Here is a 22,912-nt window from a genome sequence, read left to right on the forward strand (position 1 = left end):
ATAACATTTCATATCATCCACAGCTGTAAACTGGAAAATAGTAATAAACCAGATTTCAGTGAGAGATCAGCTTGGGTCTAGTGCCAAAGATTTATAGAGATAGTTACAATCTACTAACGCAGAAATCATCAAAATAATTTATAGATCTCAACCTAGTGGGTATAGCCAGCAGATGTTTTTTAGAAAGGTGGCTCCTCTGGGATGGGAAATGATAACAAAGATTTTATTTACTGATCCACTAACTGACGTAATATTGCTAAACAGTGTTCATTAGAGCCAGGCCCTGCAGCAACAACTGTAGAGGTTTCCTCAACTCATCTGTACCAGCAAATGAAGCCACTCTAAGTGACCTACATAATTAAAGAGTCAGAAGTGTGGAAAATGTATAATAATAGTATCATGATGAAAATGTATTAAATGACACTAGTTTTCTCTTGCTTTCTTGAACATGATGGAAAAAGTTAAAACAATTGCCCCTCCTTGAACAGCTGCTTCACAGAAAGTAACAAATGGACACAGATAACGAAATTTCATAATTTTTTTATAAGTGAAAATGAATTATAAAACAAAAAATCCAGTTTTTCCATCATTTAAGAAACATGAGTATCCAGTGAAAACCTAGGTAGCCTGCAGCAAATCAAAAGTATCACAATGCCCTCTGCCATTGCTGTATAAATCCTGCAAATATGTCTTTTGCAAAGTAATGACTGAACATTACACTATGCAATGCTTTTTTCTTTGCTATTCACCATATGTGAATGAGATACAGGTTCAGCGTCAATACTAAAACTCTGTAAGGTGAAACTCAGTTTTAAAAAAACAACTCTGAAGAAAATAGGATTCAAGAAAATATTTCTTGAAATTGAAATGAATGAAATGGACCATGAGATTCTACATTCATCAGAGCAGATTTTTTTTTTTGGTCATATAGTAAAATCTGTAGGGATAATGTGAACATGAAGCCAGCATTGTATGTTTAAAATTCTTTTAATAACTGCTTTGGCTAATAAATTATATGGAAATAGATTATCTTTGTTTCAGTCACAGTGCCTCCATTCACTCAATGAGTAATTCTCTCACTATAATTTTAAAAATTTTACAGCACTTTACAATGCTTAACCTGGGAATGATTTTTGAGTATTTTTTTGAAGAATATCCATAAAATAAACTACACTCAATAAAAGTGTTGTTCATTCATCCATAGATGATTGAAAAGTTTAATTCCTTATTTTAAAATTCTGGGATGTGGTTTATTTTTTCATTTATTGAATGTGGTAGACTTACTAGGGCATTCTGCAGGCAGATTTCTTCATATATGTACTACTGTTCTTCTCTCCTGAGTGACATGTGATTTTCTTGATGGTAAGAGTAATGGATCAACTAAAATTGCTAGTGAACCACTTTAAAGAGTTATCGCCAAAGCTTGTTCTAGGGATATTCCAAAACTACCGTTGCTCATGGCACTTTTTTGCCTATGTCACCCTTAGCAGCTAAGGAGATGGGGTTGTTTTCCCTCACCCCCTCCACTTGCTTGTTACACCCACTTACTGTGGCTGTCTTTAGGCCCAAATCCTGCAAAAACTAGGCAAATGAAACTTTACTCACATGAGTAGTCCTATTGACATTAATAAGACTACTCACATGAGTAAAGTTATGCACATGCTTAAATGTCCACAAGGTCAGGGTCTTGGATCATAAGATCACTGGAGCAAGGATAATTTCTTCCATATGTTTTACGGTACCTAGAACAATGGCCTTTGTCTACTTGGGATTTCTGGATACTACTATAATATTAATAATACCTATAAAATAATGAAAAGGCTATAATTAATTTACAGTACTTTCATTATATGCTATGTCACCTGGTCCCTATTCACTAAATCATTTCAATGCATGCTTAAAGTCAAGCACATGTTTATGTCCCATTGACTTTAGTGGGATTTGAAAACATGTTAAGTTCTTTGTTGAAATGGGCTCATAATTGGTAAGAGTCTGATCCTGCCCCTATGGAAGTCTAAACAAAGCTTTTATTAAATTCCATGGTACAGGATCAAACACTACACAGTCCACAACATATGTAATTACATGAGTCATATGCATCTTACCATCTTTAAGTAATTTTTTCATATTTTATAGTTGTAGGAGGGGAAAAGAGCATTGTATATCTTGTCTAGACCTTTTTAGACCATTATCATAACTGACTCTGACTCAGATTCTGTAATGAGGAACAAGCTCATTTTTGCATTATAGTGACATTTACTTGGTACAGAAAAAATTATTTCTGTGACACAAACTCTGCATGCACTTAGCACTGTATCACACAACACATTAGAGGGCTTCAAAAGCATATTGCACTTATTCTCCTATAATAAAAATGATTTTAATTATTAGATTTGCAGAACTAAAAAGGCTCTCCCTCTCTATTGTGACAGCATTAGCCTTTTGCCCCTCTGCAGGGAAAGTCTAAAGCCAAGATGCAATTACTCACGCTAAGGCATAATAATAACAGCATGTTGGACTCATATAAACAAGTCATTTGCATGGGTACACCCCCAATCTGGTATCATGTAGATCAGTTTTTAATTCAGGATTATATAAAGTTTTTACAGCCAGCTGATTCTCAGAAAACAATCTTTTCCTCCTCCAAAAAGAACACACTCAGCTGATGTCTGATAGCAAGAGTATGATAAATCACCAATGAAGGATGATTGAATCTGCTTGGAAGATTAAACTGCATTTTCTGCTGTACCTACAGAACAATGAGGGAAAATTAATGTCACACATTCCTTATTAAATCAAAGTCAAACAGTTGATGATTTATTCTTGTGATGTCTTCATCAGAGAGCTAAAATATATTTGTATCATAAACGTTCAAGGCACAAAATGTTTTAACACCATCACCGGCATTATGGATCATGATTCAAAGGCGATAGATAGTGTTTGAAGATCTCACCAGAAACCAAACAAGTAAGTGAGAACTCTGTTCCTTGGGCAGCTAAACAAAGATAGGTATTCCAGTTAGGTATGTAGCACAGAGTTTTCATACTATCAAATATATTAACAATTTCACACATATAAAAGTGAAAAATATGTGAAGTGCCTATACGTGGCAGATATTACTGTGGACCAATATACACAAATAATAAACAGCCCAATTTTCAACCATGGACAACCATAAAGAATGTCCAAACTGCACATCTAGATGCTCATAACAGCTCCTACAATCACAAAAAGGGACAATTTGGGTGTCTTACTACTTATCCATGTTTAAAAATTCAGCACAGAGTTTTAGAGTTACAGTAGCATTTCTAGACTACAGGCTGTGTCTGCAATAGGTTTCTTTGCACTACTATAAATCCCTACTGTAAACACTCTCTACTGGAGTAAAAAATAACTTACACCAGTATATTTTACTCCAGTTTGAGTTACACCAATGTAAATGTGGAGAGAATCAGGCCTAATGGCATTACTTCCTAATTTAAATCAGTGTGACTGAGAACAGAATTTGGCCACATAAGTGGCAGTGAGTCCAATATGAAAAATTGTACTTGTACTTATGTATTTATCACAGAACTTTGAACATTTCATCTGCATTCTGCCCATTAATCCATATCCAACTGAACTATTTCTAACGTACCAAATCTTTCAACCCCCTCATATCGCTATCTTTGTAAAAAGCAATAAATAAATGAATAAATAAAATCACCTTGCCAGAAAAAAATCACCTTCTTTTCCTGCAAAATGTTGAATTCCTCCATCACTAATGTGTAAGTCCCTTTGTTTTCAGTAATTTTTATGGAAGAAATCCTGGGTTTTACAAAAAGTATTATTCATTTTTTTTTCCAATTTTCACCCTATTTTTGTCTCATTCAAATATATTTAAAAAGTACTTGCTTTATTAGGAAAATACAATATGTTGCATGAGATATATGTATTATGATAATATATTAGTCTGCATGTGTATGCAAAGCTGCCTGTTGAATTAAGGCTATATGTGTTAGTCTAGAAGATACACACAACAAACAGGCATGCACACAAACTCTGAAGTGCGTGCACATCTGAATGTACTGATGAATCTCACACTCACCACATACACATTTCAAGCTATTAGCAGATAACACTTTAAAGATCTGACATAGTAAAATGGGAAGAAAATAAAAATCTGTATCAGAATGTTTCAGAACACAAGGAAGTATTTGAAAGTTAAAAAAAAAACAGGAGGAAAAGATTAAATTGATTGTATGTGCTGCAAATGGTGTGGCCCAATTATTAAATGTAAATATTTATAGGCTAATAGGTCTAAGTCTAAACAGTAAACTATTTATTCAAATGAAAAGTTTTATTTGGCGATTAGCGATATATTGTTTAATTGAACTCAGAGATGGCATTCTGTTTTGAGTTCTGTTTTAGTTTTGCAGCAAACCACGTTGAATTCCATTCATCAAAGCATTAATCTACTGAATACTTTTCTCCCATCCTTCTGTCCACCAAAATAAACCACAATATTTACCCAGAAAAAATATTAATAGTTTTTCCACCAATTTTCACCCATTTTTGTTGGTAAAAATTAAATAAAATAAAAACCAAAAACGAAGGGCTGCTATCCTGGATCAGTAACAAGTATAAGATCAGATAAATCACAATCCCTTGAGGGCTAAATTATTGGAGTAGATCCCCTTAATAAAACATAACATTTTATAATCTCCTACTAATCAGTAAATATTGTTATTTATTATCATTATTTTAATTCCAGTTGGCCCAGAGCCTCCATCCCAGGTCAGGCCTCATTATGCTAGACACTGTACAAAGAGGGTCCCTGCCCCCAAAGAGTTTACTTTTGAATATATTTTTCCAAATGTTTTGAAGGCCATATTGGCTTTGGATGGATGGGGTAAGAAGAAGTGATAGAAGATTACTTGATAGTGGGAAACTAGCTGGATCCCTTAACTATTCATTTCCAAACACTGTAACACTCCGGCTTTTTTAAAAGGTGTATGCTTTTAAAAAGGAAAGTTTCATATTCCTTTTTGGGTATTAGCTGGACTCAACTGAAAAAAATGGTGGGTTTTAGTGGGGAGGCAGATCTCTCTTTTTGGTATTACAGATTTCCCGGGGATTTATTTTAAGTGAATACCCAAAATAAGGTGTGTAAGAAGACAGCTCTGCTCGGCCAGATCTTACAAGGCCCTCCCAAGCAAGGCTCTCCTCCTACAGATGATAACATCTGTATGTGGTATGTGTAGTGGGAATTTTTACCTGAGTGTATTATGGGGGTAGTAGTGGACAATAAAAGGAAAAGGAAAAGGACACCTGTTCATATATAGCAGGAGTGGGCAAACCATGGCCCGCGGACCACATCCAGCCCACGGGACCTCCTGCCCGGCCCCTGAGCTCCTGGCCCGGGAGGTTATCCCCCCGGCCCCTCTCCTGCTGTCCCCCCAACCCCGCAGCCTCACTTGCTCGCTCCGCCACCGGCACAAGGCTCTGGGCGGTGGGGCTGTGAGCTCCTGGGGCAGTGCAGCTGCAGAGCCCGGCCTGACCCAGTGCTCTGTGCTATATGGTGGCGGTGTCAGTGTGGCCCGGCTCCAGCCAGCAGCGTGGCTGTAGCGCCGCCAGCCACTGGTGCTCCATGCAGTGCAGTTCCAGGGGCACGGAGCAAGGGGAGTTGGATAGAGAGCAGGGGAGTTCAGGGTGGTGGTCAGGGGGCAGGGGTGTGGATAGGGGTTGGGGGGAATGGGGCAGGGGTTCCAGAGGGGCAGTCAGGAAGGAGGAGGGCTTGGAAGGGGCAGCAGGGAGCAGTCAGGGGCAGGGGTTCTGGGGGCAGTCAGGGGATAGGGAGAAGGGGTGGTTGGATGGGGCAGGGGTCCCGGGGGGGCAGTCAGGAATGAGGAGGGGTTGGCTGGGGCAGGAGTCCCGGGGGGTGGGAAGATAGGAGGTGTGGGCCAGGCCACGACTCCCTCCCCTAACTGGCCCTCCATACAATTTCTGAAACCCGATGTGGGCCTCAGGCCAAAAAGTTTGCCCATCCCAATATATAGTAAACTGGCAAAGTGTTCCTAGTGTGGACACAGTAATACTGACAAAACTGTGCTTTTGCTTGTATAATTTATTTCCCTCCCACCCCCATCAGCAAAATAAGTTATACCCAGCAAACATGCAGTTTTGCCAGTATAACTACATCTACACTACGTGTGTGAGGCCGGGATCAACCCTCTTCACACCCTGACCGACATAGGTATGCCTGCAAAAGTTTGTAATATAGACCTGGTCTGCCTCTTTAACCATTCAGAGGCATTTGCTTGAAACACCCTCCCTGCCACCTCTTTGGGAAATGCTGGTATAGAGCTTCAAAATATTATTCTTCCTGTCCTTTGTACATACATTGATGTGCAGTGAAATAGTTAACAATGTTGACATTTAATGTATCATATTGGTATCTTCATTAGCACTATTAAAATGAATGGTGCAGTTCAAGTCTCTGCTAGAGATTCGGGGCTTTTTACATGAGAATCTTGTACTAGTTTAATTTAAGGTGTGCTTTTAAATCAGTTTACTTACACTGGTGCAGATCCCCTTTGGATATACTTATTTTGGTTTAAACAAGTCGTCTCCTCCCTCCCCCCGTTTATCTTAAATCCAATTAGTGGTCAATTTAAGATAAACCTAAATAAGCCACTTCTGAAATAAAATATCTAAACAGGCATTTGCACCAGTTTAAATCAATTTAAAACTCAATTTAAGTAAAACTTGTGCAACTTTGTCATGTAGCCGAGGCTTTTTTTTTTTAAATGAAATCTGAGGCTCTGAGGACAAATGGAGAGGTCATTTCATATCCTGAAGCTAGTCCTTTGTAACCCTCAGGAGGGCACAACCCACACTTTAGGAACCACTGTGCTAGGCAACTTGACAGGGATGAAGTGGAAGGGGTACAGCACAAGAGCAGAGAAGTCGAGTGGTCAAAGAGCTACTTGGCCACAGCTCCACAAACTCAGATTGTATGGACGTGCCCCTATATAGGCATTATTAGTCTGTAAACTTTTCAGATCTAGCCCTCCCCTTATTTGTGCCTTGTATTCTCAGGACCCCCTCTCCCCAAAGATGCTCAGTACAGCTCGAAAAACAAAACAGAAACCCAAGACCACACACCCTAGCGAGCCCAGCATGGGTGAAGCCCGCAAAGAAGCCCGGAGGGGGGAGGGGGGGCACCAGGGACTCGCTTTAGCGCTGGGATTCCCGCCCCTGCGTTACGCTCTCTGACAGCCAGCCCACCAGGCGCGCTCCGGAGCGCGGCCCCGTGCCTAGTCGGATCACGTGCTGCACGGGCGCCCAATCGAGTCAGCCTGGCAACTGAGTCGAGTTTACCTTGGCAACGCCCCGCCCGCGCCTCCTCTCTGGGGCTGGAAGCTGTTGCTTGGAGACCGGAGAAGCCGGGAGTCTAGGCGGCGGCGGGGCTCGGCGGGACCCTGGTGCTGAGGGACCGATAGCCCCAACCGGCAGCCAGAGCCATGGCGGATCCCTCCGGAGACCCCCCGCCCGAGGCTCCGGCGTCCCCCCGCTCAGGGCAGAGCTCCGAGCAGCTAGGCCAGGGGCCGTACCAGCCCACCGAGCCCGGCCAGGAGTCCCCAGCTGCCCAGGGCCTCTACCAGCCCACTCAGCCCGGCCAGGGCCCTCCACCCGACCTGGAGCCCCCACCCGCCCAAGGGCCATACCAGCCCCCCCAGCCTGGCCAGGCCCCCCCACCTGGCCAGGGCCCCTACCAACCCTCCCAAACAGGACAATTTCCTTATGAACCTGGACAAGCCCCTTATCAACCTCACCAGCCAGGCCCGGATACCACACCAGGTCAAGCTCCCTATCAGCCCCACCAACCAGGACAACCTGCCTATGAAGCCCATCCGGTGGGACAAGGTCCTTATCAGCCTTTATCACAAGAGCCAAGACAAAGCATATATCAGCCACATGCACCAGGACAAGAACCCTACCAACCACTAGACCGGAGACGAAGCATATATCAGCCACATGCCCCGGGACAAGACCCCTATCAGCCACAGGAACCAAGAGGAAGCCTTTATCAGCAACAAGAACCTATGCTTGGTCATTATCAGCCTTTTTTACCTGGACATGGCCCTTATCAACCACACGAACCGGGCTACGGGCTCTATCAGCCAGGATACAGCCCATATGAGGATGAAATACCTGATCCTGAACCTAGAGCACTGGCAATCCAGAATGCAAAGGCCTATCTAATGAAGAGCAGCACAAAGTCTGGCTTGAACTTGTGAGTGTGAAAAGAGGGGAATAACATGTGTAGGGGAAGGAGGTATGTGTGGAGGGGACGGTAGTGTGAGTGGAGAGGACAAAGAGGTAAGCAGGTATAGGAGGGAAGGGGAAGCATGCAGGGAGAATCAAGGACAATAGGGTTAATCCTTTTGTAGTAGTTATAGGTTGTGAGCAGCACTCAGGATCAGACCTACCAAAAGAAATTTAGAGGGATTAAAGGGAGATAGATCTGATTAAGAGTTTTAAATCCAGCTTCAAACTGTGAGTGGGGAAATGGTGGGAAAAGCTATAAATGGAAGATGAACATGTTATTAGACATACTACAAACAAGCTATTCCTTATGAATACTACCAGGTATATATCTCAGGCTTAATTTCCATAACACTCAGCTGACATTTTCAACATTAGAGCTAATTACTGTCGTGATGGCCCTGGAGCTCAGGAGTTATCCCAGGACATATGCCTTTATCTTTGACATGAGAAACCGAATCTGCTGAGAATTTGATATAGTAGGGCAGTAATATTCTTCCTTGGGGTTTTCATTCTCTTTTGATTTGACAGATATGATCATCTTGCTCAAATGCTGACCAAGATCTTGGATGAACGCCCTATAAATGCAGTAGATATCATTGAGAATATCAGTAAGGATGTGAAATGGGCTCAGTTCCAGAAAAAAATGGACACCCTCCGTGATGAGCATGAAATGCTTCCAACATTTGAGCTGGCAGAGAAATATAAGGCTCTGTTCCTCAAGGGGACAGGAGAGGGAGGAGATCAAGAGCCAGAAGAGGAAATAGTGAGTGACTGTTGTAGAAACAGAGATTAAAGATGGAAAAGGCTTGAGGTTATCTTGCCCATCCCCTGGCGAGTTAGGATTTTTCCCTACAGTATATTCCAATCTTCACTGCTTTGCCCCTCGCAATCTTAAATGATCCCTTCAGTGGGGCTTCCACCTCTTGTCCCTCTAGAAATGAGGGATGAAAAAGAAGAGTTACAGCATTCTCTTTTCCTTACATAATCTAGACTGACTAATTTGTTTGGCCTAAAATGAAATTCTTATGGGGATGCATGGGGAACAGGGTTAAGGGCACTGTGTTCAGCCACTACTGCGGGACAAAGAATGGAGAATTTTTAACTCCCTTTTATTCCAGTTGCAGTTTTGGTCAGTGTCCCAGCTAGAAAAAAGTTATGGTGACATTTGGCCTAAAGAACTGAAGTGTAGAACTGAAAAGGTATTTTTCATATAAAAGCAGCAAGGTACTTTTTGTGTCCCCTTACTTCTAATATGCTGAATGTTAAGTTCCGAAATGGTTTTAAGAGAGCTCTGTGGTGAAAGGTAGAACCATTAGGTGGAGAAAGCAAATACCAGTTGTTTGGAGTTGACCTTCAGATCAAGTTAACATTATATGTACAAGTAAATCATTGCAACTGAACATTAAAGATAGAAAGACATTAAGCCATCTTGTCCATGCTGTACCAGTCATCTTCAGGTCAGTGATAGCTAAGAACAAAGTGGTAACATGTCTTTGTAAGAAAAAGCGATGTATTTTGGAAGAAGAAATTTCATTTTTCATATCCTCAACCTAATTGGTTGATACTTAAAAGCTTGACGGTGTCAGAGAAATTCCACATAAACCAATAATCACTCTACCAAACTATTCACCCTATAGTATACAACTTCCAGTCTTACTTTTTTTGCTCCACTATCTGATGTAAGTGTCTGGGAATGAATCTCTGAATGGTAAAGGGGTAAAGATGGCAAGACATAGGGAGACTTTTGAGAAAGGCTTGTTGTTGCTTAACTGTGTTCCCATTGAAGCCAATGGAAGGTTTACCACCGATTTCAATGTGAGCAGAAGTACTCCAATGCTGAATGATTTTAAAAATACCACATGTAATATAGTCAAGCTTAAATAATGCATGCTTAGAATACCTCTATATCCAGGTATCCAAAACAGTGACTAATATTTGGGAGGGATTGCTGGCTATATATGGAATTTCTCTGGTTCTTTCAGGTTTTTGAAATCCAACCAAATTAGCTGAGTATGTAAAACGATTATTCTGTTCTTCCAAAATGCACCTGTCATGCACATGAGGAAATGCAGCCTCACTGTCCCTGGTCATCGGTGGCCTCCCAACCAGTTAGTGGCATTGATATACTAGTATATGTGTGCCAGCACTGAGAGCCCTTATATAGATTGCTCATACTGTCCACCTGTAACTAGTCTGACCCTGAATGTTTTGAAGTAGTTAAGAGAGCACTGGGAGTTTGGAATCTTGGATTCTTTTCCAGACTCTGCTACCTGAAAGCTGCATATTGTTTAAGCTCTCTGCCTCGATTTCTCCTTCTGTAAAATGGTATATTATTACCTTCCTCAGGGGATGTTGTGGGGCTTAGTTAATTAATGTTTATAAAGCACTTTGAAAGGATGAAAGACAATATATAAATGCTAAGTATTATTTTAGTGGGTAATATACTTAACCTTTTAAAAATATCTTTTATTTATACCTCAGCTTTAACTTTGGCAATTTCTTCCCTAGACAGATAGCCCTCTACCCAATGTGATGGAGACAGCCTTCTATTTTGAACAGGCTGGAGTTGGCTTGAGCATGGATGAAAACTACCACATATTCCTTGCCCTCAAGCAGCTTGTCAGCATGCAGCCAATCCAGACGTGTCGCTTCTGGGGCAAGATCTTGGGCTTGGAGATGAACTATATTGTGGCTGAAGTGGAGTACCGTGAGGGGGAAGAGGAGGAGGAGACAGAGGAGGAAGAAGTGATTGAGGAGGGGGGGAAAGAGGGGAGTGAGGACAAAGATGAAGAAGAAGATGAGGAGAAAGAAGATGAGCCACCAAAGTCCACCTATAAGTCCCCACCAGTGGTCCCAAAAGAAGAAAACCGGACTGGCACCAATAAGTTTATCTATTTTGTCTGTAATGAGCCAGGCAAACCCTGGGTGAAGTTACCTCCAGTGACACCAGTGCAAATTGTGGCTGCCAGGAAAATCAAGAAGTTCTTCACTGGAAGGCTGGATGCTCCTATTGTGAGCTATCCACCTTTCCCAGGGAATGAGGCCAATTACCTGCGTGCGCAGATTGCCCGGATCTCAGCAGGGACCCAGATCAGCCCACTGGGGTTCTACCAGTTTGGAGAGGAGGAAGGAGATGAAGAGGAGGAGGGGGGAGCAGGAAGAGACACATATGAAGAAAATCCTGACTTTGAGACCATTAGCGTGATGGAACTTGTGGATTCTCTTTCCAACTGGGTGCACCATGTACAGAATATTCTAATGCAGGTAATGCTCTATGTAACCAGTACCTGATCTTGAATACCAATTACATGGTTACCAATGGTGTCTCAGAAAGTAAATGAAAATATTCATCTGCATAGGGTGAACTGTTCACCTCATTTGGGGCTGAGCTAGAATTGTCTCCTGTGGCATACTGGCAGCAACTTCCTAGGTTGTTGGTTTTTTTGCAGGGGGTGTGGCAGTTGCATGCCTTTCTCAGGATAAATGTGCAGGAATAACCTGTTGGGATAAGGGAATATGTCCCTCAATAATCAATTTCCTGTAATTATATGGGGTTGAGCATTGGTGGACTTTGATCCTTTCTGGCTGGTTTCTGTTTCTCCAAAGGCCAGAGACAGTTTCTTTCCTGACTTGGCAATGACTAGGTATGCTTGATTAGCTAGAGTGCTAGTAACAATGTAGGCTGTTTGTAACTGTACATAAAGGGCACACTGTCCAATATTTTCTCCAGTTGAATTTTTGTTGTTTAACTGTAAGTAATGCCATTACAGAAGCTTGACAATAACACTTAACTCTTTTAATGTGGTCCCTTTGTTTCTTCTGAAGGAAAAGCTGTGTGTGACATGGCATTTATTTCCTTGTTAAAAGTTAGCAGCATTAATGCTGTCAACACAGGTCTGGGAAGAGTATTTGTTAACTTGATCTTTCTTTGCTGGGTGACTGACTGCCCTCTAGCAGCACAACAATAATATTGTAGAGTCACATATTGAGTATTGGGGAATATTTTGTTTTTTATTTCTTGGCAACAACATGATGGCTTTAAATATAAAATCAATAGATATTTAGAATCTTGAGGACATTTTGAATTGTTCCTTCTAGCTGTTGGCCAGACGTAACAAGTAACCTATACAAAATAATGGACAGATTCATATATTCCAAGGCCAGAAGGTACTGTTCTGATCATCTAGTCAGACCCCCTGTATAACACAGATCATTGAACTTCTCAAAGTAATTCTTAAAGCATACCTTTTAGAAAAACAGCCAATCTTGATTTAAAAAAAAATCCCCGTGATAGAGAATCCACTATGACCTTTGGTAAATTTTTCCAATGGATAATTACCTTCACTGATAACAATTTACACCTTATTTCCAGTCTGAAGTAGTCCAGCTTCAACTTTCAGCCACTGCATTGTGTGATACCTTTGCTATATTGAAGAACCCATTATCAAATATTTGTTACCCATGTAGTACTTATAGACTGATCAAGTCACCCCTTAACTTTCTATTTGTTCAGCTAAATTGAGCTCCTTAAGTCTACTACTATAAGGCATGTTTTCTAATCCTTAATCATTCTTGTGGTTCTTCTTTGAACCCGCTCCAATTTATCAACATAATTCTTGAACTGTGGACACAGTATTTCAGCAGCGGTCACACCAGTGTCAAATACAGAGGTAAAACAACCTCTCTACTTCTGCCTGAGATTCCTCTGTTTATGCATCCAAGGTTTACATTAGCCCTTTTGGTGACAGTGTCACACTGAGAGCTTTTCTTCATCTGATTATCCACCATGACCCCCAAATCTTTTTCAGAGTCACTGCTTCCAAGGATAGTTTCTCTCATCCTGTAAGTATATATTCCTTTTTCCGAGATGTATACATTTACATTTAGTCATATTAAAATGGATATTGTTTGCTTGCACCCAGCTCACCAAGCAATCTGGATTCCTCTCATCAGTGACCTATCCTCTTCATTATTTGCCATTCCTCCAATTTTTGTGTCACATGCAAACTTTATCAATGATGATTTTATATTTTCTTCCAGGTCATTGATAAAAATGTTAAATGGTATAGGGCCAAGAACCAATCCCTGCAGACCCCTGCTTGATGATGATTCCCTGTTTACAGTTACATTTTGTGACCTGTCAGTAAGCCAAATTTTAATCCATTTAATGTGTGCCATATTCATTTTGTATCATACAACTTTTTTAATCAAAATGTCATGCGGTACCAAGCCAAACTCCTTACATTAATGTATTACATCAACACTATTACCTTTATTAACCAAACTTATAATCTTTTCAAAAAACATATCAAGTTAGTTTGACAGGATTTATTTTTCATAGTCCTATGTTGATTGGTATTAATTACATTACCCTCTTGAATTCTTTATTAATCAAGTTCCACTTTATTAATCAATTCTGCCACTTGTATTCACAGTGGAATAGTACCATCACAGTTGTCAGTATCAGCAACAAGGCCAAGGATTGAATGGACCCAGGACAGAACCATCCTCTCATCCACAGAAAGTGGTCCCTCCTGGTCAGGACTGAGGCACTCTGGCAAAACAGTATGGAGATACAGACATCATTGTTGCCGATGCTGTCTCTGCTCTGTGAGGCCTGGATTGTAATTTGGACTATGTGCCTGCACAAGGGAGGATGGAGAAGTAAGACTTCTCCTTACACACTTGTGCAGGCTACCTGGACCTTAGGTCTAGAAATGCAGGAGTAAGTGGGTGCTATGTGCCTGCTTACTTCATGCCCCTACAGGGAGGGATGGGTAATACAGCACAGGGGTATAGGCCAGCAGCAAATTATTACCCCTTCACTGATGGAAGAAGCAGGGGGCAAATTGTTCCTCAGAGGTGTGTCTTTGAGGCACGGTGCCTCCTAAAGAAGCCCCTGAGGTGGTGAAGCCCTTGCTGGGCTCTGCCTACCAACACCATCTAGCTGTGAATTAATAGAGGATTTTAGTATTTTGGTTTAAGTCCAAAATATTTCACAAACACTAAGTGAATCTTTTTTAAAAATTGAGATCTCTAAAGCAGATTGAAATCTGATGACTGAGGTATAAGGCAATGAATTCTGAAGCAGCTAATTGAATAAGGGATGCCTAGAGAACTCTGCCAAAATTGTATATCAGCTATTTATTTTTCTTTTTATATGCCACCCATCACCATGGTGTTTAGGCACCTTAGCTCTTCTGAACTGAATGTTTTAACTCACATCACAGTATTTCAGAGATTGCTGCACCTGCTTTATAACTCTTGGTACATCGGTTGTAGGGCCGCTGTTCCTGGATTAACCCCTCTCAAAAGTCAGAGGAAGAAGAAGAAGAAGGTGAGGAGGAAGAAAAAGCAGAAGAGCCAGATGAACCACAGCCAGAAGTGGGACCCCCTCTTCTGACTCCACTCTCTGAAGATGCAGGTACAGGCCACTCAGACGTCTTTGAATAATTGATCTTTTTTTACAGTGAACATCCATCTGGAGTTTTTAGCAGCTATCTAATAAACATTCTAGAGTTGTGGGTCCCCAAGGCAGCATGGGGGGTAGCTTGGGATTGTGAGATAATCACATTAACTGTATGTTTCTGCTAACATGATCAACAGGGAAATAGTTAACAATGTTGACATTTAAACTGTCACCTTTAGGTTTCAGAGTTAACAGCTCCAATAGAGTCATACAATTTAAGGCCAGAAGGGATCACTAGTCTTCCCTCCTTTATATCAGATGGCACCAACCCCAGCCAGGACTCACATACTAAACCCAACATCTGAAATGCGACCAACATATTGTAACTTACAGGAGACTAGACTGTTATGTGCCATAGGCAGACACTAGAAGGGACCAATGGCAGGAAAATGATTACGTGAGATATATCCAGATAATCCTGGCAAGTGACCCACACACACATGCTAGCAAAAAACTCCCAAGGTCATGGTCAATCTGATTTGAAAATTTGTTCCTGACCCCACATATGGCAATCAGCTGGACCCTGAGCATATGAGCAAGAACGAGCCAGCCCAGCACCTGAGAGAGAGAATGCTCAGTGCCACCCTACCCAATGTCACATCTCCAGCTGTGGCCATCCCTGGTACTTCAGAGAAAGGAGATGAAAAAAACCTCTCAAAATACACTGGATGGGAGAATCCCTTTTGACTAGGTCTGTTGAGCGATTAAAAAAATTAATTGGGATTAATCGCACTGTTAAACAATAATAGAATACCATTTAAATATTTTTGGATATTTCCTACATTTTCAAATATATTGATTTCAATTACAACACAGAATGCAAAGTCTACAGTGCTCATATTATTTTATTTTTTATTACAAAAATACACTGTAAAAAACCAAAAGAAATTGTATTTTTCAATTCACCTCATACAAGTACTGTAGTGCAATCTCTGTAGTGAAAGTGCAACTTACAAATGTAGATTATTTTTGTTACATAACTGCAAAAACAAAACCACGTAAAACTTCAGAGCCTACAAGTCCACTCAGTCCTACTTCTTGTTCAGCCAATCGCTAAGACAAACAAGTTTGTTTACATTTACAGGAGATAATGCTGCCTTTTTATTTACAATGTCACCAGAAAGTGAAAACAGGCATTTGCATGGCACTTCTGTTGCTGGCATTGCAAGGTATTTATGTGCCAGATATGCTAAACATTCGTATGCCACTTCATGCTTTGGCCACCATTCCAGAGGACATGCTTCCATGCTGATGATGCTTGTTTAAAAAAAATAATGCATTAATTACATTTGTGTCTGAACACCTTGGGGGAGAATTGGATGTATTCTGCACTGTTTTACCTGCACTCTGCTATATATTTCATGTTATAGCAGTCTTGGATGATAACCCAGCACATGTTGTTCATTTCTTAAAATGAACACTTTCACTGCAGATTTCACAAAATGCAAAGAAGGTACCAATGTGAGATTTGAGAGCTACAGCACTCAACCCAAAGTTTAAGAATCTGAAGTGCCTTCCAAAATCTGAGAGGGATGAGGTGTGGAGCATGCTTTCCAAAGTCTTAAAAGAGCAACACTCCAATGCGGAAACTACAGAACCCGAACTACCAAAAAAGAAAATCAACCTTTTGCTGATGGCATCTGACTCAGATAATAAAAATGAACATGCGTCAGTCTGCACTGCTTTGGATTGTTATCGAGCAGAACCCATCATCAGCATGGACACATGTCCTCTGGAATGGTGGTTGAAGCATGAAGGGACATATGAATCTTTATCGCATCTGGCATGTAAATATCTTGTGACGCCAGCTACAACAGTGCCATGCAAAAGCCTGTTTTCACTTTCAGGTGATATTGTAAATATGAAGCAGGCAGCATTATGTCCTGGAAATGTAAACAAACTTGTTTGTCTGAGTGATTGGCTGAACAAGAAGTAGAACTGAGTGGACTTGCAGGCTCTAAAATTTTACATTGTTTTATTTTTGAATCCAGTATTTTTTTACATAATTCTACATTGGTAAGTTCAACTTTCATGATAAAGAAATTGCACTGCAGTACTTGTATTAGGTGAATTGAAAAATACAATTTCTTTTGTTTATCATTTTTACAGTGCAAATATTTATAATAAAAATAATAATTGATTTCAACTACAACACAGAATACAATAAATATGAAAATGTAGAAAAACATCCAAAATATTTAATAAATTTTAGTTAGTATTCTGTTGTTTAACAGTGATTTAAAATTGCAATTAATCGCAATTTTTTTAATTCTGATTAATTTTTTGAGTTAATCGTGAGTTAACTGCAATTAATTGACAGCCCTACTTTTGACCTTTATCACCACTTCCTGATGTGCTCTTTTCAGGGGTCTCTTCTGCTTCTGACTGCCCCCCCCCTTAGCTTACTCCCAGTCCGGGTAGTTCTTGGACCCTCACCTCTAACTGAGTCTAGCAGTCTGCTTCAGTCTCTTGGCTGTGTTTGTGGAGGCAGCCTGGTGCAGGGGCATTACCCCTCTGCTGCCCCAGGGCCCTTTGCCTCCTCTTCCTTCTCTGTACTCTCCCCTTTATAGCCATCCTTGTTTCTTCTATGGGCTGCAGCTGTGGGTGCCTGCCTCCATGATTGGAAGCCATGGCAACTGCATGGGGTGTGGTCAAGCTGCTTGCCTGTAAATCTGAGAGGTTCTCCTCCCCCTTCTGTCTATGCTTAGTGTGGGGTTCATATACCCCATTTCACTGCTGCTTTAGGAACAAAAGACATAAACGGAAAGTGAGTCCCAGGGCTCTGAGCCCCACCATTACATGCAATCCTGTCATACAACTGCATTCATAAATTTGTCCAGCTCTCTCTCAAAGCTAATTAAATTGTTTGCCCCCACAACTCCTATTCAGAAGTTGTTCCAGAATCTCACACCTCTGATGGCTAGAAATCTTATAATTTCTTGCCTGAATTTGTCTATGGCTAGTTTATATTGATTTGTTCTTGTGCCAGCATTGTCCTTTAGCTTAAATAGATCATCACCCTTCCTGGTATTTACCCTCCCAATTTATTTGCAGAGAGCAATCATTATCCCGTCTCAGCCTTCTTTAACCTAGACTTAAAAAGCCAAGCTCTTCCAGTCTCATAAAATAGGCCTTCAATTCCCCTGATCATTCTAGTAGCTCTTCTCTGCACCTGTTCCAGTTTACATTCAGCTTTCTTAGCATGGGTCATCAGAACTGTAAACAGTTTTCCAAGTAAGGTCTTACTATTGCCTTGTACAATGCCATTAATACTTTTCTATCTCTACAGGAAATACCTGGCCTAATATATTCTAGGATCGCATTTGTGTTTCTCACAGCCGCATTAACTCATAGTCATCCTGTGAATGGCCCACACACCCAGGTCTCTCTCCTCCTCTGAGCACCCAGCTTGTAGCAGAAATCCTTATTATTAGACCATATATGCATGATCTTACACCTTATATTATTGAATTCCATCCCATTTCTGTTACACTAGTCTTCAAGGTCATCCAGATCTTCCTGTATAATATTCTGATCCTCTTCTGTATTGACAGTGCTTCCCAACTCTGTATCATGAGCAGATTTCATTAGCACACTCCTACTTTTTGTGCCAAGATCATTAATAAAAATGTTGAATAAGATTGATCCAAAGACCGATCCTTGAGGAACTCTGCTAGTAACCTCCCTCCAATCCAGTAATTCACTTTGCATCCCAACCCGTTGCCTTCTTCCCTTTAGCTAATTCCTTATCCAATTTACAATGCTTTACTGATCCCCCTCTTCCCTAATTTAACCAATAATTTCCCATATGGTACTGTGTCAAATGTTTTATTGAAGTCCAAGTATATTATATCTACTGCACTTCCCTTATCTAAAAAAAAATGTTTTTTGTTGTTTTCTGAAAGAAGGAAATTAAGATAGTCTGTGATGATCTACCCTTGGTAAACCCACTGTAACAGGATCCCCGGGGTGCAGCCTGGGACTATAGGACCACTGTACCCCCTTAGCTCTCCAGCCTGCACTGTCTCTCACAATGCGTTGCTAGTGATAAACAGCAAACCCCTCCAGGAACTGTTATCACTCAGCACAACCACACGTGGAGCCCCATACCCAGCTAGATTGCATGAATGCTCCCAGAGCCACTCATGAATCACACAGTGAAAGGCACCAGCCAAATCCCCCCAACTCCCAGCCTTATACCTCAGGAATATACCGACTTGCACTGCTCAAGACCCTTTCTTGAGCAATGCAAGTTTATTAATTGGCTCACCACTTCATCAATGGATATACACCAGACTTCGTAAACCTGAGCAGAATTACCAAATACTTCAGGCAAACTCACTGGTAAAAATAAACAGTAAAAAAAGTTTATTGATTACAAAAGATAGATTTTAAGTTATTATAAGTGATTGGCAAAAAGTCAGAGTTAGTTACCAAAAGAAAAGAAAATATAAGCATGCAGTCTAAACTCTCAACCCTATTAGACTGGGCAACACCTATATTAAGCAGTTTTTCTCACCCCACTGGATATTTCAGTACATCGTACACAGGTTTTACCCTTGAAACCTGGGCCAATCTCCTCTGTTTGAGTTTTCAGTCTTCTGAGCATCCTTGTTGCTTGCGGCACAGGTCGAGGAAGGAGAAAAGGCCAAACATGGGGCCCCTGTGTTCTGTTTTATACCCTTAGTCCATGTGCTTGGAGAAACAAGTCCAGCCATGTCTGGTGGGCATTGCTGAGTCACCAGGCAAGGTTGAGCAATTCCCCTGGTATGGCCTTAAGCAGGTGAGTCTTTGAATTGCAGCTCCCTTGCTGGACAGTGGCTATTGATGGTTGTTCGACACCGACCCAGGCATTGGTTAGCCCCCTGGTTATTGTCTTTGGGGAGCTAGTATCTGGACGCTTCCCAACTTACAGTATGTTTTAGTGACAACCATACAACACAATCTCATAACTTCATATGCACTAATGATATACATATTTATATAGAACAATGACTTTCGGCAGATCATAGCCTTTCCTCACTTGGCCTGCTTTATATGCAATATCACAATCATATACAAATGATGAATATGGGGTTTACAGGGTGCTGCCTTGGGGTGTAGAGTGTCAGACCCATGTTGCACTACATCCCCTTTATCATATACGCGTGTGAATTTAATTATTCTTTTATTCACATATTTATACTAAAATCTTGCTTACTATTGAGATTAGACTAACAGGTCTGTAATTTCACGGATCACTTTTTTTTCCCTTTCTTAATTATAGATACGTAGTTAGCTGTTCTCCACTCATGTGGTACTACCCCCGAATATATAGATATTTTAAAAGACCTTCCCTTCCAGAATAGCAATCTCATGTGCCAGTTCTTTTAGTATTCTAGGACAGGTGTCAGCAACTTTTCAGAAGTGGTGTGCCAAGTCTTCATTTATTCACTCTGATTTAAGGTTTTCCGTGCCAATAATACATTTTAACGTTCTTAGAAGGTCTCTTTCTATAAGTCTATAATATTTAACTAAATTATTGTTGTATGTAAAGTAAATAAGGTTTTTAAAATGTTTAAGAAGCTTCATTTAAAATTAAATAAAATGCAGAGCCCCCCGGACCAGTGGCCAGGACCCAGGCAGTGTGAGTGCCCCTGAAAATTACGCGTGCCGCGTTCGGCACCCATGCCATAGGTTGCCTACCCCTGTTCTAGGATGAAAATTTTCCTGTCACCTCAATTTGAGTGCATTTAGATCTTTAAGTTTTTCTTCCACCTCAGATGTGGTAATTTCCATTTCGAGACAGTCCTTTCCATCAGCCTTACTGCCTTCATGCACACATTCTATGTTATTATTGTTACTGAAAGCTGAGGCAAAGTATTCATTTAGTTTTTGGGCCATATTTGGACTGTCTTTAATCTCCTTTCCATCCACACGGCATAGCAGCCAAACCTCATCCTTCCTTATTCTCTTTTTATTTATATAACTAAAAAACCTCTTATTTGTTTTAATTTCCTTGGAAAGAGCTAATTCAGCTCATGGATGTAGCTTCCATGGCATATCAAGCCCTTTTTCCATTCTCTATAGACTCCCTACTTACTCCTAATAATCTTTTTGAGGTGGCTCTTCATCAACTTGAGTCAGATAGTTTTTGTAAAGTTAATTTGAAGAAATTCCAAGCTTCCTCCACATTGAGAGGAAAGGGGGAATTTCACCTCTCAGAGCTACTGTCTCAGGTTCTCTGCAGGTTCAGGAAGACAACACTACATCAGTTACATTGAGTTGATGTTTTTGTCATTATCTTATGCTAGAAAAAAAATTACAGAAAAGTTTAGATCCTAGAGCACAATACTGCAGCAAGTACTGCATACAACCACTCCATTCTTAGATTAAGGTCATATCTTTGTATTATTGGGATCTGGGTCTCCCAAATTTATCAGTATGTGGTCCACAGTGTTCTTTGCCTGGGGAACTGGTATTTACGGTAATTAAGTACCACTGAATTTCAGAAGCTGTGTGTGTAACCTTCTTTTCTCCTGTTCTTCTTACTACACCTTTGAATTAATAACTCTGTGACTATCAACCAGTGACTCCACACCAGACTTTAGATTACAAGGCTTCCACAATATTTAAAGTTCTTGCTCCTTGTCTATTAACTCCTTTAACATCCATTTTAAAATCCCTTTTTAGGATACATCAATTGCTTGGGTTTTGAGAACAACTGTATAGAGACGAAATCCTGTCCTGTACCTAACTACCAGATATTTCATAGATGTTCATGAGTCAGATCATTCACGTGTGTTGTTGGTTTTTTTGGCAGAAATTCAGAACATCCCTCCTTGGACATCTCAGTTATCCACAAACCTGGTTCCTCAATATGCCATTGCAGTCCTTCAGTCCAACCTGTGGCCTGGAGCGTACTCCTATGCTATCGGCAAGTAGGTAGTTCTTACTTATATAGCTAGACTGGTTAACCTTAGTATCTCAAAGTATTCACTCCTATTCCATCTTAAACTGGTTAATCACAGAAATTTATTTAATTCATTCAGCTGAAATGTTTTGTTTTGGTGATTTTTAATCCACAGACTTCACCCACTACTAAAATGTAGCCACCTCGGGAGTTGATCATGGAGGCCATTTAACAGTGCACAGCAATAATAACAATAATTTATGGCAAGAAGTGAAGAATACCATCTTCACTGACACTGTAGTGGAAATCAGATTATAGAATGTAATTATCCAATTAGTATTTGGCCAAGATTTCAGGCTTGACACCCCTATTCTTGCAAAAAAGCGCCATGGGATCTTTAATAGCAACATGACACATTCATCATTATTTACATTAGTTAAGTGCAGATGCCATTATTGAATATGCTAGCTATAGAAAATATGTCCTAAGTGGGGAAGCCTAAGAATAGGCAGAGCCCTAAGGGGTTTTTTTTGCCAGGAAGTTGTGTGATCTTGCTTTTTTCCTTCAGGAAATTTGATAATATCTATCTGGGCTGGGGTCACAAATACAGTCCAGATAACTACTCACCCTCGATGCCCCCACCGGTGCAGACAGAGTACCCTAGTGGGCCAGAAATCACTGAAATGAATGACCCTACTGTGGAAGAGGAGCAGGCACTCAAGGCTGCACAGGAAGAAGCTTTGGCTGCAGCTGAGGAAATGGATGAGATGGAGGAAGAAGAAGATGAAGATGAGGATGATTAAAATGCTACAAGAATCAGATTTGTATAAAAGTTTTTCTACAAAATAATAAATAGTTTTAATATGTTTAGTATAATAACCAAGCCAATCTAAAAATAAATATTTCTTTAAAATAGATGCCTTTGTTTTTTCTTCTCTTGTAGACTCTCCTTATTTTGAATAAATACGTTGATGTTAGAAAAATGTCTTCACTAATGATATTAAGGCTGGCAGCATGGACTCTGTGGCAGAGCATATAGTTGAGGATTCAATGGGATTAAATTGCTGCCCTTGTTAATAATCCTTTGTTTAAAATGGTAGTGGAAACCTTTGCCATTTTCTGTTAGAAAGCCCTCACCTAGATTGGTATTTTCAATCCACTTCCTAATAGACAAATTCTCATCCTCATATTCTACCACTATTCTCGTAGCTGAAGTCGACGTATCTTAGATCGAATTA

General features: G+C 40.5%; 1 protein-coding gene and 1 long non-coding RNA gene across 3 annotated transcripts; one reads left to right on the forward strand and one right to left on the reverse strand.

The window, feature by feature from the left end:
• Positions 1-2,595: 2,595 nt before the first annotated feature.
• LOC123370659 lies at positions 2,596-7,335 on the reverse strand. The gene is made up of 3 exons (XR_006579499.1): positions 7,147-7,335; positions 3,707-3,807; positions 2,596-2,749 (listed from the first exon to the last, which is right to left on the reverse strand). It is a non-coding gene; the product is annotated as an uncharacterized LOC123370659 (long non-coding RNA).
• Positions 7,336-7,341: 6 nt separating this feature from the next.
• On the forward strand, positions 7,342-22,557 carry LOC123370657 (radial spoke head protein 6 homolog A-like). Of its 2 annotated transcripts, none has more exons than XM_045017339.1 (6): positions 7,342-8,278; positions 8,842-9,076; positions 10,822-11,577; positions 14,596-14,737; positions 21,585-21,698; positions 22,243-22,488. In XM_045017339.1, exons 1-6 carry the CDS (start codon positions 7,506-7,508, stop codon positions 22,359-22,361), a joined length of 2,139 nt encoding a protein of 712 aa, XP_044873274.1. In that variant the 5' UTR covers positions 7,342-7,505; the 3' UTR covers positions 22,362-22,488. The 2 variants fall into 2 exon arrangements, with proteins under 2 accessions (XP_044873274.1, XP_044873273.1); XM_045017338.1 differs by having other exon boundaries at positions 7,344-8,278; positions 21,585-21,702; positions 22,243-22,557.
• The last annotated feature ends 355 nt before the right edge of the window (positions 22,558-22,912 follow it).

Source organism: Mauremys mutica, chromosome 5 (genome assembly GCF_020497125.1).
Source record: "Mauremys mutica isolate MM-2020 ecotype Southern chromosome 5, ASM2049712v1, whole genome shotgun sequence".
Classification (NCBI taxonomy): Eukaryota; Metazoa; Chordata; order Testudines; family Geoemydidae; genus Mauremys; species Mauremys mutica.